Source organism: Gigantopelta aegis, chromosome 2 (genome assembly GCF_016097555.1).
Source record: "Gigantopelta aegis isolate Gae_Host chromosome 2, Gae_host_genome, whole genome shotgun sequence".
NCBI classification, from domain to species: Eukaryota; Metazoa; Mollusca; class Gastropoda; order Neomphalida; family Peltospiridae; genus Gigantopelta; species Gigantopelta aegis.
The window spans coordinates 4,677,058-4,694,159 of record NC_054700.1 but is presented as its reverse complement, the minus strand read 5'-3'; the positions used below and the strand labels follow the sequence as shown (position 1 = coordinate 4,694,159).

General features: G+C 39.5%; 1 protein-coding gene across 3 annotated transcripts in view; it reads left to right on the top strand.

Moving 5' to 3' along the window:
- Nucleotides 1-17,102, top strand: part of LOC121380167 (leucine-rich repeat serine/threonine-protein kinase 1-like) — an 84,419-nt gene that overhangs the window by 51,101 nt on the left and 16,216 nt on the right. For all 3 annotated transcript variants that reach the window (XM_041508978.1, XM_041508986.1, XM_041508969.1), the window contains exons 12-20: nt 427-527; nt 941-1,035; nt 2,067-2,183; nt 3,577-3,738; nt 7,086-7,521; nt 7,844-7,971; nt 9,608-9,753; nt 13,460-13,693; nt 14,463-14,689. In XM_041508978.1, coding sequence (XP_041364912.1) covers nt 427-527; nt 941-1,035; nt 2,067-2,183; nt 3,577-3,738; nt 7,086-7,521; nt 7,844-7,971; nt 9,608-9,753; nt 13,460-13,693; nt 14,463-14,689 — 1,646 coding nt within the window. The remainder of the gene's footprint in view (nt 1-426; nt 528-940; nt 1,036-2,066; nt 2,184-3,576; nt 3,739-7,085; nt 7,522-7,843; nt 7,972-9,607; nt 9,754-13,459; nt 13,694-14,462; nt 14,690-17,102) is intronic.

Below are 17,102 nucleotides of genomic sequence, written 5' to 3'. Positions count from 1 at the left end.
GTCGTTAAACAAAACTTAACTTGTTTTCTGGAAAGTGAATAGAAAATGTTTAACATCCAATAGCCGATCATTAATAAATCAATGTTCTTTAGTGCTTTCGTTATACAAAACTATCTTATTTCCTGGAAAGTGCATATAAAATGTTTAACATCCAATAGCCGATCATTAATAAATCAAAGTGCTTTAGTGGTTTCATTGAATGAAACAAACTTATTTACTGGTTTACAGTATCTTCAATGACTTCTTTTCCTGTTATAAAAGATCCCTTGCTGCTAATCGTAAAGAGTAGCCCATGCAGTGGCGACAGCGGGTTTCCTCTCTTGACATCTGTGTGGTCCTTAACCATATGTCCGACGCCATATAACCGTAAATACAATGTGTTGAGTGCATCGTTAAATAAAACATTTCCTTCTTTTCTTATTACAGCAATCCCCTGATCAAAGCGCTTCCGGAACAGATGGGATTACTGAAGAAGTGTGTCATTCTAGAACTTGATGGAACAGGGATTCCAGCAGACTTCATCAAAGGTAAATAGAGATTATTATACAAACTTGTGTTTCATACTGACAAGGACTAAGGTAAAGCATTTTAAACATATCCAGAAGGAGACGATGAAACAATGTCATATTTTCCAAAATGATGATGTCGTATTTTCCAAAATGATGATGTCGTATTGTCCAAAATGATGATGTCATATTTTCCAAAATGAAGATGTTGTATTTTCCTCTAAACCGAACCCTCCATTACCACTTAAAACCAGGTTCCATGGATGTCCTTTTTAAAGGATTTTCACTATATACTAAAAAAAAACATAAGCTCTATATAAACACTACAGATCAAACATTAGAAAATATCAACACTTATATACAATTGAAGAATATACATATATTTGAGATCGTAGTAATATTTGAAGTCTGTTAAATTTTGTTTTGTGTTTCAGACCAGAAGCCAGCTGACTTGATTCGAGAGCTCAAGTTGGCATGGCGACAGAGTAGGAGTTGCAATAAGATCAAGCTCATTGTGCTAGGTCCAAAGGTAGAGAAGTCTTACTTTTCATACATTTATTGTTACACCAAAAAAAAAATGTTTTGTTTAACAACACCACGAGAGTACATTGATTTATTAATCATCGGCTATTGAATGTCAAACATTTGATAATTCAGACATATAATCTGAGAGAGAAAACCTGCTACATTATTTCATTAGTAGCAAGGGATCTTTTATGTGTATCATCCCAATGACAGGATTGCACATACCACGGCCTTTGATATACCAGTCGTGTTCCACTGGCTGGAAAGAGAAATAGCCCAATGGGCCTACCAGTGGTTATCGATCCTAGACAGCCTGCGCATCAGGTGACCTTTTACCACTGGTCTACATCCCGTCCCTCTGTTACATCAAAGGCTGTGGTCTGTTCAGGGAAATGCAGAAATGAGACCCCTTACTGCTTTATCGATAAGAGTAGCCTATGTAGCAGGTTTCCTTTCTTTTCTTTTTTCTCAACAAAGTGCTGAAATAACCATAGATTAGACACCAAATAGTCATAGTTTAAAATTAGCTTCGTTGTCGTTAAACAAACATTCCTTTCCTTTCCAAACGAAGTGTTAAAATAACCAAATGTGAGACACCAAATAGCTGTAGTTTAAAACGTGTTGAGGTGTAAAATAAACTTTCCTTTCCAAACCAAACCAAATGTAAAAAAAACCACCAATTAAATATTGCAGTCACTATAATACTGTTAAGCAGACTTTTCATATTATTAGTATGCGACAGACAATGACTTCATATATGTAATGTTCTGGCTCAACAAACTCATTTAAAAAATGACAGTTGCTTTTATTCATACTGAGAACATAGACTTGTCGTCTGCTTGGCCATGCCGTATCCCTAGGATACACTACTGGGCTCTGTTATATTAGTACTTTCGGTAATAGTAACTAAACGATAATAGTTTCTATATCGCTATTGGCATTAATGCTATATACATTACAATATACTTGCATAAACTGTAGAAAAACAGTGTCTTGTGTACTTCTTGCCTTTGAAATTATTTTTTCTTTTGAAAGGAAAAAGGAAAAACATCACTGATCCGTCTTCTAAAAGGTGAACGCTTGGAAATTAACAGCCAGAATAATGATATTAGTGTACACCAGTGGAAGTACAGTCCAAGCAAACTTACAAAGGTAGGAGAGAACAGAATAATGGTATTAGTGTACACCAGTGGACGTACAGTCCAAGCACACTTACATCGTACAAAGGTAGGACTACAGAATAATGGTATTAGTGTACACCAGTAGAAGTACAGACCAAGCACACTTACAAAGGTAGGACAGTACAGAATAATGGTATTAGTGTACACCAGTGGAAGTACAGTCTAAGCACACTTACAAAGGTAGGACAGTACAGAATAATGGTATTAGTGTACACCAGTGGAAGTACAGTCTAAGCACACTTACAAAGGTAGGACAGTACTTGATAATGGTATTAGTGTACACCAGTGGAAGTACAGCCTAAGCACACTTACAAAGGTAGGACAGTACAGAATAATGGTATTAGTGTACACCAGTTGAAGTACAGTCCAAGCACACTTACAAAGGTAGGACTACAGAATAATGGTAGTAGTGTACACCAGTGGAAGTACAGTCTAAGCACACTTACAAAGGTAGGACAGTACAGAATAATGGTATTAGTGTACACCAGTTGAAGTACAGTCCAAGCACACTTACAAAGGTAGGACTACAGAATAATGGTAGTAGTGTACACCAGTGGAAGTACAGTCTAAGCACACTTACAAAGGTAGGACAGTACATGATAATGGTATTAGTGTACACAAGTAGAAGTACAGTCCAAGCACACTTACAAAGGTAGGACAGTACATGATAATGGTATTAGTGTACACAAGTAGAAGTACAGTCTAAGCACACTTACAAAGCTATAGGACAGTACAGCATAATGGTGAACGTACAGCTGCAGTACATTTTTAAAGGTAGATAAGAATAATATTAGTGTATACCAGCGGAAGTACAGCCCATGCAAATTTTTTAAAGATAGAACAATACAGAACGCAGGTAAAAAGTGATCTTTTAATTCTGTTTACAGATGAATCAATAAGAAGTGATATTTTAAATTCTTACTGTTTCAAGAAGAATCAATAATATGTGATAGTTTAATTCTTACTGTTTTCAGTAGAATCAATAAGAAGTGATATTTAAAATTCTTACTGTTTACAGAGGAATCAATAATATGTGATAGTTCAATTCTTACTGTTTTCAGTGGAATCAATAAAAAATGCTATTTTAAATTCTTACTGTTTGCAGAGGAATCAATAATATGTAATAGTTTAATTCTTACTATTTTCAATAAAATCAATAAGAAGTACTATTTTAAATCTTACTGTTTACAGAGGAATCAATAATATGTGATAGTTCAATTCTTACTGTTTTCAGTGGAATCAATAAGAAATGCTATTTTAAATTCTTACTGTTTGCAGAGGAATCAATAATATGTAATAGTTTAATTCTTACTGTTTTCAGCAGAATCAGTAAGAAGTGCTATTTAAATTCTTACTGTTTACAGAAGAATCCAGAAGTGACGTTTAACATTTGGGAGATTCCTGGTGACAAGACCGTCATGCAGAGTTGCTTCATGACCCCCAACGCCCTCTACGCCCTCGTCTTCGATCTGCGCACTGGAAAGAAAGGAGTTCAACAGCTGAGCGAGTGGCTCGGTGTTATACAGGTACAGCCAAAACAACAAAACAAAACAAAAAACAAACAAACAAAAAACACAACACATTGTCGACAGGGGACAATATTTCAAAAACTTGGGTAACCGGAACTCGATGTATGTGATTTTAACCCAAGTAAGTATGTTCCAGCCAGTGCACCACGACTGGTATATCAAAGGCCATGGTACTTATGTACTATCCTGTCTGTGGGATGGTGCATATACAAAGATCCCTTGCTGCTAATCGGAAAGAGTAGCCCATGAAGTGGCGACAGCAGGTTTCCTCTTTCAATATCTGTGTTGTCCTTAACCATATGTCTGACGCCATATAACCGTAAAATAAAATGTGTTGAGTGCATTGTTAAATAAAACATGTCTTTGTTTCTTTCCCAAGTAAGTATAGTCTTTCCTTACTGCAAGTTATTTATTATGAGCTAACTGTTTTCTAAATTGTATACGTACTGCTTTAAATATGGGAGCCGTGCTAATTCACTATAGTTCTTCCCACAGCGAATGCCTTTTTCAGACTATGGAATTTACTACAAGTTATTTATTTCTGAGCCCATTGTTTTCTAAATTGCACACAAAAAGAGTACTTTTGTTTTATTATTTTGAAAAACACTTTAATTTACTCTTTACTTATTCTTCTTACGTCAAACCAAACTGAAATTATTTACCAAAAAAACTATTTTTGTTGGAGGATGGGATGGACTATAATTGTTTATATTATAACAAATGGAGTTCTGATGATTCTAAAAAATTCAGCTTTTAATTTTGGAACGTAACTGATTGGCAGTTAGCGTAATTTAAAGTTGCATATATATAAGCAACAGAACATGAACAAAATGACGGTTTGCATGAAATATTGTGCCCAGGTACGTGTAGCAGTGTGATATGGTCTGGTTCAAAAGTTTGTCTGTTTAACGACACCACTGGAACACAATGTTTTATTAATCGTCGGCTACTGGATGTCAAACATTTGGTAATTCTGACATATATAGTCTTAGAGAGGAAACCAACTACATTTTTCTAAGGGAAAAGAGATCTTTTGTGTGCACTATCCCATAGATAGGATAGCACATACCATGACCTTTGATATACCAGTCTTGGTGCACTAGTTGGAATGAGTAATAGTACAATGGGGCCCACCGATGTGGATCGATCCTAGACCGATTGCACGTAAAGCAAACGCTTTACCACTGGGATAAGTACTGCCCTATATAGTCTGGTTCAGTGCCCCTGACTGATATATTAAGGGCTGTGGTTAGTGCTGACCTGTTGGCGGGAAAGATGAAACAAAAGGTCCTTTGCTGCTAATGGAAAAATATAGCTGGTTTCCTCTAAAACTGTGTCCAAAATTACCAAATGTTGAACATCCAATATCTAATAATTAATTATGTGAATTTAAATTTATGTAAGAGACACACAAACAGAATGATGGTTCGCACAAAATATTGTTCTCTGTATTTTGTGGAAGGTTTTAATATGGACTTTTTTCTTTCACAGACCACTTTACTGGGTTCTTACATCCTTGTAATTGGTTCCTGGACAAACTTACATAACCGACACACAAACCGAACAATATTGTTTCCTATATTTTGTTAACAGTTTTAATATGGACTTTTTTCTTTCACGGACCACAGTCCCGAGTTCTTACATCCTTCTAATTGGAACATTTATGGACAAACTAATGTAACCGACACACAAACCGAACAATATTGTTTCCTATATTTTGTTAACAGTTTTAATATGGATGTTTTCTTTCTTCCCAGAACACAGTCCCGGGTTCTTACATCCACGCAAACCAAACAATATTGTTTCCTATATTTTGTTGACAGTTTTAATATATACTCTTCAAAAGAAGAAACGCAAAACCACATTGTCGTAACATTTGGAGAATTGATTTAATTATTGAATGGTGAGTCCGATAATTACCAAATGTTGCAGGATTGTTCACAATTCACTCTAGTCCATTGTGAGTAAGTGATAGGACACACCACCAAGGTCAAGGTCATCTGGAGTCAATACCGGGTGTGGCCTCCGCGTGTGTTGACAACTGCCTGGCACCGCCTGCCCATTGAAGCAACCAGAGTACGGATGACGTCCCGGGGGATGGTGGTCCAACTCGTCCCATAGATGCTCAATTGGGTTCAAATCCGGTGATATCGATGGCAAAGGAAAGACATTAATGTTGTTGTTCTGTAGGAAAGCCATAGTGAGACGTGCTGTGTGAGGCCTGGCGTTGTCATGTTGGAACACTGCGTTGGCGTTGGCCATAACTGGAACGATGTGTGGTCGGAGGATCTGTATTCAGGTTGCCCTGCACGTGGACCAGGTCAGTTCTGCCAGTGTGTGAGATGGCTGCCCACACCATGACACTACCCCCCACCGAATCTGTCCACTTCCTGCACGCAGTTTGCCGCATAACGTTCACCACGACGCCTATACACGCGACATCTTCCATCATGACGTCGGAGCAGAAATCGGGACTCGTCACTGAACCACACCTGTCTCCATCGCAGTTGAGGCCATTGTCGATGAATCTGGCACCACTGCAGTCGGAGTCGACGGTGTTGTGGTGTTAAGATGACACCTCGAACTGGACGTCTGGCACGAATTCCTACCTCACGTAGGCGGTTCCGTACGGTCTGGTCGGATATCCTGCGCAAACCTGGTATTGCTGCGGCGGTGGAGGTGGCAGTAGTCAATCGTTCCCGAAGGTGGCATACCCGGATGTAGCGGTCCTGCCCGGGGGTAGTGACCCGTGGTTGACTGGATCTAGGGAGGTCACGTGTTGATCCATGTTGCTGGTAACGGTCCCACAGTCTGGAGATGGTGCTTGGGGACACATGGAATGCCCTGGCAACGGCCGTTCTGGATTCGCCTGCGTCTAGTCGGCCGATGGCATTGTTTCTCTGCGGTTCACTGAGACGTGGCATGTCCTGGATTGTCAACTGTCGGCCAGATGCAGAGGCCAGGCAAGCGAACACCCTGCACTTTTATACTGTCGGTGTTCATGTTGCACGTGCAGACAACGCACGTGCAGTGGTGACATGGTTTGCACGTGGCTGCGTTTTTGCGAATATTCACATTTTGAAACTTTATTTTACAGTAGCTGCGTTTTATCGAATGTAACCGTGGGAATGTGTTTGGGACATGCAATGACCTTATATTCACAAAGCATGAACCGGTAGGAAACATAAAATCGGAGTTATAACCCATTTGTACCCTTTTGCGTTTCTTTTTTTGAAGAGTATAGATGTTTTCTTTCCCAGATCACTCTTTCCAATTCCTTTGCATGAGATATTGTTTCCTATATTTTGTTGACAGTTTTAATATGGATGTTTTTTCTTTCCCAGAACACAGTCCCGGGCTCTTACGTCCTTCTGATTGGAACGTTCATGGACAAGCTGAATGTGGATGAGCGCGAGTTGAAGCTGCGTGAGATCAACGCGGAGATCACCAAGCAGTACATCTACACGCAGGAGGATGGTGAGTGTCCCGTCATCCTCTGCTTCCACAGCCTGTCCTGCACCAGCACCGACGGCATTTCCGAGCTGCGCAGACTCATCTACGACAAGGCGAGAACCATCCGTGACCTCTTCTACCACAAGCAGTTCATCATCACCAGGAAGATGCCCCGGAGCTACGTGCTCGTGGAGGAGAGCCTGGAGAGGAGGCTGAAGGAGCTGGAGTCCAAGCAGCTGGCACCGGTTCTACAGGAGAAGGACCTGCAGGAGATCTTTGATTCCATTCCCAGTGACGACATCCGCCTACTCGACGATCAGGATAAAGGTAACTTATGTTACGTTCACACTGCCAGTGTGCCCATTGGGCTATTTCTCGTTCCAGCCAGTGGACCACGACTGGTATATCAAAGGCCGTGGTATGTGCTATCCTGTATGTGGGATGGTGCATATAAAAGATCCCTTGCTGCTAATTGAAAAGAGTAGCCCATGAAGTGGCGACAATGGGTTTCCTCTCTCAATATCTGCGTGGTCCTTAACCATATGTCTGATGCCATATAACCATAAATAAAATGTGTTGAGTGTGTTGTTAAATAAAATATTTCTTTCTTTTCTTTCTAACCTGGTACACATTCGTTTCATTGTTTCAGCGATCCAGTACCTGGTGGAGATTGGCAAGATGCTGCACTTCAACGACCAGATGGAGGGTCTCAACAGCATCTACTTCCTGAAGCCCGTCTACCTCCAGGAGATGCTCAACCTTGTGCTTGCAGACAGGGTAATTTAGCTCGTCCCTTAATGATCACTTTGTCTCTCAGTTTAACTTGCTTTTTTTCTTGTTCAACCTCATGCTGGCAGACAGGGTAATGTAGCTCGTCCCTTCTTGTAGAAGTCTGTCAGATGATCACTTTGTCTCTCAGTTTAACTTGGTTTTCTTTCTACTCAACCTCATGCTGGCAGACACGGTAATGTAGCTCGTCCCTTCTTGTAGAACTTTGTCTCTCAGTTTAACTTGGTTTTCTTTCTACTCAACCTCATGCTGGCAGACATGGTAATGTAGCTCGTCCCTTCTTGTAGAAGTCTGTCAGATGATCACTTTGTCTCTCATTTTAACTTGGTTTTCTTTCTACTCAACCTAAAGCTGGCTGACAGGGTAATTTAGCTCATCCTTTGGTGTAGAAGTCTGTCTCACTTCAATTACAAATGATCACTTTTACTCTCATTTCAACTAGATTTTCTTTTTAACATTCAATTAAAGTTCAAGGACGCTGTCCTGGGCACACATCTCAGCTATCTGGGCTGTCTGTCCAGAACGGTGGGTGAATGGTTAGTGAGGAGAAAAGTCAGTTTTAGTGGACATACACCTCCCCATAGAGCCATTGAAGTTTGTTCTGTTTAACGACACCACTAGAGCACATTGATACACTAATCATCAGCTATTGGATGTCAAACTTTGGTAATTTGACATATAGTCTTAGAGAGGAAACCCGCTACATTTTTCCATTAGTAGCAAGGGATCTTTTACATGCACCATCCCACAGATTTGATAGCACATACCACAGCCTTTGATATACCAGTTGTGGTTCACTGAATGAGAGATAGCCCAAAGGGCCCACCGATGGGGATCGATCCCAGACCAACCGTGCATCAAGCGAGTGCTTTACCACTGTGCTACGTCCACCCCTTGGAGCCATTAAAACTCATTCTTGTCATGGCTCTTGGTCTTAACAAACATTTATTTTACTCACCTTTTTTTATAATACCTCAAAAAATTTAGCTGAAATTTTGCGGATAGCTTTTTTCATGTACCAGATCCAGTTTGACTTTGATGGCAATTTACCGATTTTCCTTGAACTTAGGAGATACTAAAATGTGTCAGCTCCAGTAGGGAACAGGTACCGGCATTACTTTAGCAGTACACTCCGAATGCTTATTATTATCATTGCATATACCAACGGTTGTTTACAGAATTTACACATCCTGAATTATGTGCCAAGATTCGTATTCACACCAAAACCACGTCACAGTGTTAATCTGGTTTTTGTTTGGCCAATTATGATGATTGGTTAAAGCAAGTCACACTCATAGCTACATGTATATTAATTACAAAATCGCTCAGTTGACCTCTAGGTCATCGTACAATGTAGCTGAAATAACAGAAATAATAACTTTTACCCTTCATTTTTTACTAAGCAGAATAAAGATAGTAACTAGTTAATGACGTAGAGTATCTGCTTTATTCTGTTCAGGCCGAATGAGAAATTTCCTATTCTTACAGGTACCTTCACAGAATAAAACTGATATCCTACATCATTAACTAGCTATTCTCTATTTATAGTGTATGAATAAATATCACAGATTACGTTTACAAGCCAAATACAATTTCAGTGTTGTGTTTTTTTTCTCCCTTTCAGGAAGACATGCCGCAGAATGCAGAAATAGCATTCTCTCAAATACAACAATGTTTCGACCAGCAGAACTTCCCCATGCAGTTCTTTCTGCAGTACATCCAGATTCTGAAAAAATTCGAGATTGCTCTGGATATGGATGAAGGAAAAATGTTAGTGTTTTGTTTCTTATGATATTAAACTTTACACTTACAGAATTAATTTTTGAAGAAAAACACATGTTGAGCAGGCACAAATTTGTAACTTTTGCTCTCATGTTTTCATTTTAGAAGTTCATAAATACATAAAATAATATCATATTTGAAAGAGTACAGGTATTAAGTATTTTATTTTATGTGGGGTTTTCAAATTTTTAATAATATTTTAGATCAGTTAATGTTGTTTTTAACATTCCACCTTTTATTGTCATGTGAAAGTACTGGACGAAAAAGCACTTATTCAACTATGTATTTCCAAGTATTTCTCACAAAAAATAAATAAAAAGTATATAAGTCATTGATATATTTCCTGTTGTTCTGTTATTATTTTCGGTCAGTGATATCTCGTTTGCAGTTTTCGTTATAGACAATTCATAACCTACATTATTATACATCGATAAATTCACATCATTTTTTGTATTATTCTTATAGTTACAAATAACACCATTTGTATTGTTCACAATAAACAATTCAGTCATTTTCATCATGCCATGATCCATTTTCTGCAATACCATCCCATTGTTTTGCATTTTATTGAAAAGTAAGTTTGTTTTACTGATGCCGTCCAGTCAGAATAAAGTAAATTGCTAACAGTAGAAAGTTTACTTAATTATATCTGTACTATCTGTCTAGAGGGTCGAGATCTAGGTCAGTTGGTAGAGCACTCATCTCAGGTGCTTTAGTCGCAGGATCGAACCTCCTCAGTGGACCGACATTCTCTGATTATATCTGTACTATCTGTCTAGAGGGTCGAGATCTAGGTCAGTTGATAGAGCACTCATCTCAGGTGCTTTAGTCACAGGATCGAACCTCCTCAGTGGACCGACATTCTCTGATTATATCTGTACTATCTGTCTAGAGGGTCGAGATCTAGCTCAGTTGGTAGAGCACTCATCTCAGGTGCTTTAGTCGCAGGATCGAACCTCCTCAGTGGACCGACATTCTCTGATTATATCTGTACTATCTGTCTAGAGGGTCGAGATCTAGGTCAGTTGGTAGAGCACTCATCTCAGGTGCTTTAGTCGCAGGATCGAACCTCCTCAGTGGACCGACATTCTCTGATTGGGTTTTCTCCCTTCCCAACCAGGGGCGGGACGTAGCCCAGTGGTAAAGCGTTCGCTTGATCAGTCTGGGCTCGATCCCCGTCGGTGGGCCCATTGGGCTAGTTCTCGCTCCAGCCAGTGTACCACGACTTGTACATCAAAGGCTGTGGTATGTGTTATCCCGTCTGTGGAATGGTGCATATAAAAGATCCCTTGCTGCTAATCGAAAAGAGTAGCCCATGAAGTGGCGACAGTGGGTTTCCTCTCTCAATATCTGTGGTCCATAACCATATGTCCGACGCCATATAACCATAAATAAAATGTGTTGAGTGCGTCATTAAATAAAACATTTCCTTCCTTAATTCCCTTCCCCACAACTGGTATAGAAAGGTTGTTGTGTGTCCTGTTCTGTCTGTGGGAAAGTGCATATAAACGATTCCTGAATTCCCTTCCCCACAACTGGTATAGAAAGGTTGTTGTGTGTCCTGTTCTGTCTGTGGGAAAGTGCATATAAACGATTCCTGAATTCCCTTCCCCACAACTGGTATAGAAAGGTTGTTGTGTGTCCTGTTCTGTCTGTGGGAAAGTGCATATAAACGATTCCTGAATTCCCTTCCCCACAACTGGTATAGAAAGGTTGTTGTGTGTCCTGTTCTGTCTGTGGGAAAGTGCATATAAACGATTCCTGAATTCCCTTCCCCACAACTGGTATAGAAAGGTTGTTGTGTGTCCTGTTCTGTCTGTGGGAAAGTGCATATAAACGATTCCTGAATTCCCTTCCCCACAACTGGTATAGAAAGGTTGTTGTGTGTCCTGTTCTGTCTGTGGGAAAGTGCATATAAACGATTCCTGAATTCCCTTCCCCACAACTGGTATAGAAAGGTTGTTGTGTGTCCTGTTCTGTCTGTGGGAAAGTGCATATAAACGATTCCTGAATTCCCTTCCCCACAACTGGTATAGAAAGGTTGTTGTGTGTCCTGTTCTGTCTGTGGGAAAGTGCATATAAACGATCCCTTAATTCCCTTCCCCACAACTGGTATAGAAAGGTTGTTGTGTGTCCTGTTCTGTCTGTGGGAAAGTGCATATAAACGATTCCTGAATTCCCTTCCCCACAACTGGTATAGAAAGGTTGTTGTGTGTCCTGTTCTGTCTGTGGGAAAGTGCATATAAACGATCCCTTAATTCCCTTCCCCACAACTGGTATAGAAAGGTTGTTGTGTGTCCTGTTCTGTCTGTGGGAAAGTGCATATAAACGATCCCTTAATTCCCTTCCCCACAACTGGTATAGAAAGGTTGTTGTGTGTCCTGTTCTGTCTGTGGGAAAGTGCATATAAACGATTCCTGAATTCCCTTCCCAACCAGTGCCCCACAACTGGTATAGAAAGGTTGTTGTGTGTCCTGTTCTGTCTGTGGGAAAGTGCATATAAACGATCCCTTGCTACTAATGGGAAAACAAATGTAGCAGGTTTCCTCTAAGACTATATGTCAGAAGTAAAAAATATCAACATTCAGTAGCCAGTGATTAATTAATCAATGTGATCTAGTGGTCTCCATAAACAAAATAAACTGTAACTGAAGACAGTTGTCAAAATTACCAAATGTTTCACATTGAATAGCTCATGGTTAATTAATCAATGTACTAAGTGACAAAATTACCAATGTTTCACATTGAATAGCTCATGGTTAATTAATCAATGTACTAAGTGACAAAATTACCAATGTTTCACATTGAATAGCTCATGGTTAATTAATCAATGTACTAAGTGTCAAAATTACCAAATGTTTCACTTTGAATAGCTGATGGTTAATTAATCAATGTACTAAGTGACAAAATTACCAAATGTTTCACATTGAATAGCTCATGGTTAATTAATCAATGTACTAAGTGACAAAATTACCAAATGTTTCACATTGAATAGCTGATGGTTAATTAATCAATGTACTAAGTGAAAAAATTACCAAATGTTTCACATTGAATAGCTGATGGTTAATTAATCAATGTACTAAGTGAAAAAATTACCAAATGTTTCACATTGAATAGCTGATGGTTAATTAATCAATGTACTAAGTGAAAAAATTACCAAATGTTTCACATTGAATAGCTGATGGTTAATTAATCAATGTACTAAGTGAAAAAATTACCAAATGTTTCACTTCCAAAAGCCGATGATTAATAAATCAATGTACTCTAATGATGTCATTCAATTAATATTTCCATATTCTTACCTTCTATGATACTCAATAGTCGATGTGTATTTTTGTGCTGGGGTGTTGTTAAACATTCATTCATTCATTCATTCATTCATTCATTCATTCATTCATTCATTCATTCATTCATACACTCAGTCATTCACTCAGTCATTCACTCAGTCACTCATTCACTCATTCACTCACTCACTCACTCACTCAGTCACTCACTCAGTCATTCACTCACTCACTCACTCAGTCACTCACTCACTCAGTCATTCACTTACTCACTCACTCAGTCAGTCATTCACTCAGTCACTCGTTCACTCAGTCATTCACTCAGTCACTCACTCACTCACTCACTCACTCACTCACTCACTCACTCACTCACTCAACAGAACAGACTTTTACTTGACCTGTTTTCATTACAGGTTAATGGTTCCGTCGAAGCTTCCAAAACAGAGGCCGGTGTGTCATGCGGACAACCACGCGAGAAGTAGCCAGATCTGTCGACTGTACCGGCTCCCATACATCCCGTCTGGGCTGTGGACGAAGCTCATCATCCGAGTGCTTCAGGCGACCACGCGATTCTCACACTCTCACTGGTTCCTGGGCGGGCAGTCGGTCCGAGACAAAGACAGGAAGTTCTGCAGAGAGAAGAGCGTGTCAGTGGATTGGTCTATAGTTATTTTTATTACACACCTATTCAGTCTTACTATAGTGATAAAGACATTTTCAAACCATGTGATAAATATATCTAGTATCACACATATGTGAGATCGGGACTGGGAGTTTTAAATGAGGAATTCCCTTTTTGTTTGTACTGGAGTTGGTGCCTTTTTGTTACTGATGTCATATATTTTTAAAATAAATTACTTCACATCGTATATGAAATATTACACAAGATTGCTGATTCTTAACGTTAAGTAAATCCATGAAAGGAGTACCATATTGATCATCAATTTAAGAAAGACTGAGCATAGTTATGAGCTCAAAAATTGAAAACTGTTTTTTGTAAAAAAAATAAAAGAAGGTACGTAATAAATACTGAACTTCACATATGTTGTTTTTACTTCCTATTTATTGCACAAGTTTAATTTGTGCAAGAACAGGTCTGCGCCCTCATGTATATACAACCCCCAGGCCATGAGACAGACATTGACCCCTCTGCTTTCAAAACGCACTGACATTCCCCTCCCCTTCCCCCGCCCCGCTTTCAAATACATTCTGTAGGCCCTGATGACAATAATTTAAATTAAAATTTAATAATTTATGATTTCATAAATCAAAATTACGTTTACATATTTTGCATCCAGTTCCAAATGTGGAATGTTTATATGCAATAAAGTTTATCTTATCTTTATACCTTTATTTGTAAAGCTTACTAGCTTTGCTTAGGAACCTTTCTTGTATTTGTTTCACCTATTTCTCCAGATACGGCTTCCGGATCAAGGAGAAAGCGGTGACGTACTGGCGTGAGGGGATCCACCTGCTACACAGGATGGGCACCATCATGATCGAGTCTGTTAAGTGTCGGGTGGCACACAGCACAGAGCTAGGGAAGGGCATTCTCATTTCTGTCCACTCCACCAACAAGAACTTTTCCGTTATGGGGATCATTGTCGACGAGCTAGATGACATACTGCACGACTATTTTCAAGGTACGCGGTTACAGAACTCATGATTTCAAGTTTTTACGAAAAACACCAGGGATTGATCCAGGCATCCTATGGGTCCGAAGATATAGGCCTCTTCCCAAAAGAAAGTGGCACTGACAATTCCTAATTTCTATGTTAAAAATTCCCAATATATATATATATATATATATTATTTTTTTTATATAAATATTTATTGCCCCAGATATTTATATATTGATAATGTTAGGGTTCCCAATATATATTTAATATATGTCTGTTGTAATAAATTAAGTTAACAGTGATGTAATGCATTATTTAATGGCGATAAAATATTTAAGTGGTGATAGCGGGTTTCCTCTCTGAATATCTTTGTGGTCCTTAACCATATGTCTGATGCCATATAAGCGTAAATAAAATGTGTTGAGCGTGTTGTTAAATAAAACATTTCCTTCCATTCAATGGCCTAAAAATATTCCAAGTATGATTTACTCACACTAATTTTCTCAATCCTATCAGACATGGGACCATGGCAAAAAATCCTGGATAAATCCGTGAAGACTTTTTCAGTTCATGTCCCAGTCTCACTAAGAGCAGGGTCGAGACGTAGCCCAGTGGTAAAGCGCTCGCTTGATGCGTGGTCGGTTTGGAATCGATCCCCTCTGGTGGGTCCATTGGGCTATTTCTCACTCCAGCCAGTGCACCACGATTGGTAAATCAAAGTCTGTGGTATGTGCTATCCTGTCTATTGGATGGTGCATATAAAAGATCCCTTGCTGCTAATTGAAAAGAATAGCCCATGAAGTGGCGACAGCATGTTTCCTCCCTCAGTATCTGTGTGGTCCTTAATCATATGTCCGATGCCATATAACCGTATATAAAATGTGCATCGTTAAATAAAACATTTCCTTCCTTCACTAAGAGCAAAATCAGTCAAGCTGAAAATCAGTCTCCTAGGCGAGCAGCTATATTAATTTTTAAACAAAATGCATTATAGTTTTTTCGGGGGTGATAAGGATTACCATTAAATTACACATTTCCTTAAAACGTCTCACCTAAGTTACCAATTTTGTTGGGCGAAAATAGCCCAGTGGTAAAGTGGGCAGCTGATTTGTGGTCGGGCTGGGATCAGTTACAATCGATTTGGCCCATTCGGCTATTTCTCGTTCCAGCCAGTGCACCACGACTGGTATATCAAAGTTCATGGTATGTACTATCCTGTCTGTGGGATGGTGCATATAACAGATCCCTTGCTACTAATGGAAAAGTGTAGTTGGTTTCCTCTCTAAGACTAAAAATTACCAAATGTTTGACACCCAATAGCCATTGATGAATAAATCAGTGTACTCTAGTGGTGTTGTTAAACAAAGGCAAATTTTATCTTAAATGCTCTGTAGGTTGTAGGTTGTAGAACAAGTGCTAACTGACCGGTACATTAAAGGCCTTGGTATGTAATGTCCTGTCTGGAAAAATACATTAAAAAGATCCCTTGTATCTTTATTGTCAAATTTTCAATTTGTGCAGCCTAATGTGCTGAGGTGTCGTTATTCACACATTCCTTTCCTTTCCCCACTCGACCAAGTGTCAAAATAACCACACGTTGGACTCCAATGTGCTGAGGTGTCGTTATTGACACATTCCTTTCCTTTCCCCACTCGACCAAGTGTCAAAATAACCACACGTTGGACTCCAATGTGCTGAGGTGTCATTATTCACACATTCCTTTCCTTTCCCCACCCAACCAAGTGTCAAAATAACCACACGTTGGACTCCAATGTGCTGAGGAGTCGTTATTCACACATTCCTTTCCTTTCCCCACCCAACCAAGTGTCAAAATAACCACACGTTGGACTCCAATGTGCTGAGGTGTCATTGTTCACACATTCCTTTCCTTTCCCCACCCAACCAAGTGTCAAAATAACCACACGTTGGACTCCAATGTGCTGAGGTGTCATTATTCACACATTCCTTTCCTTTCCCCACCCAACCAAGTGTCAAAATAACCACACGTTGGACTCCAATGTGCTGAGGTGTCGTTATTCACACATTCCTTTCCTTTCCCCACCCAACCAAGTGTCAAAATAACCACACGTTGGACTCCAATGTGCTGAGGTGTCGTTATTCACACATTCCTTTCCTTTCCCCACCCAACCAAGTGTCAAAATAACCACACGTTGGACTCCCAATGTGCTGAGGAGTCGTTATTCACACATTCCTTTCCTTTCCCCACTCGACCAAGTGTCAAAATAACCACACGTTGGACTCCCAATGTGCTGAGGTGTCGTTATTCACACATTCCTTTCCTTTCCCCACTCGACCAAGTGTCAAAATAACCACACGTTGGACTCCCAATGTGCTGAGGTGTCGTTATTCACACATTCCTTTCCTTTCCCCACTCGACCAAGTGTCAAAATAACCACACTTTGGACTCCCAATGTGC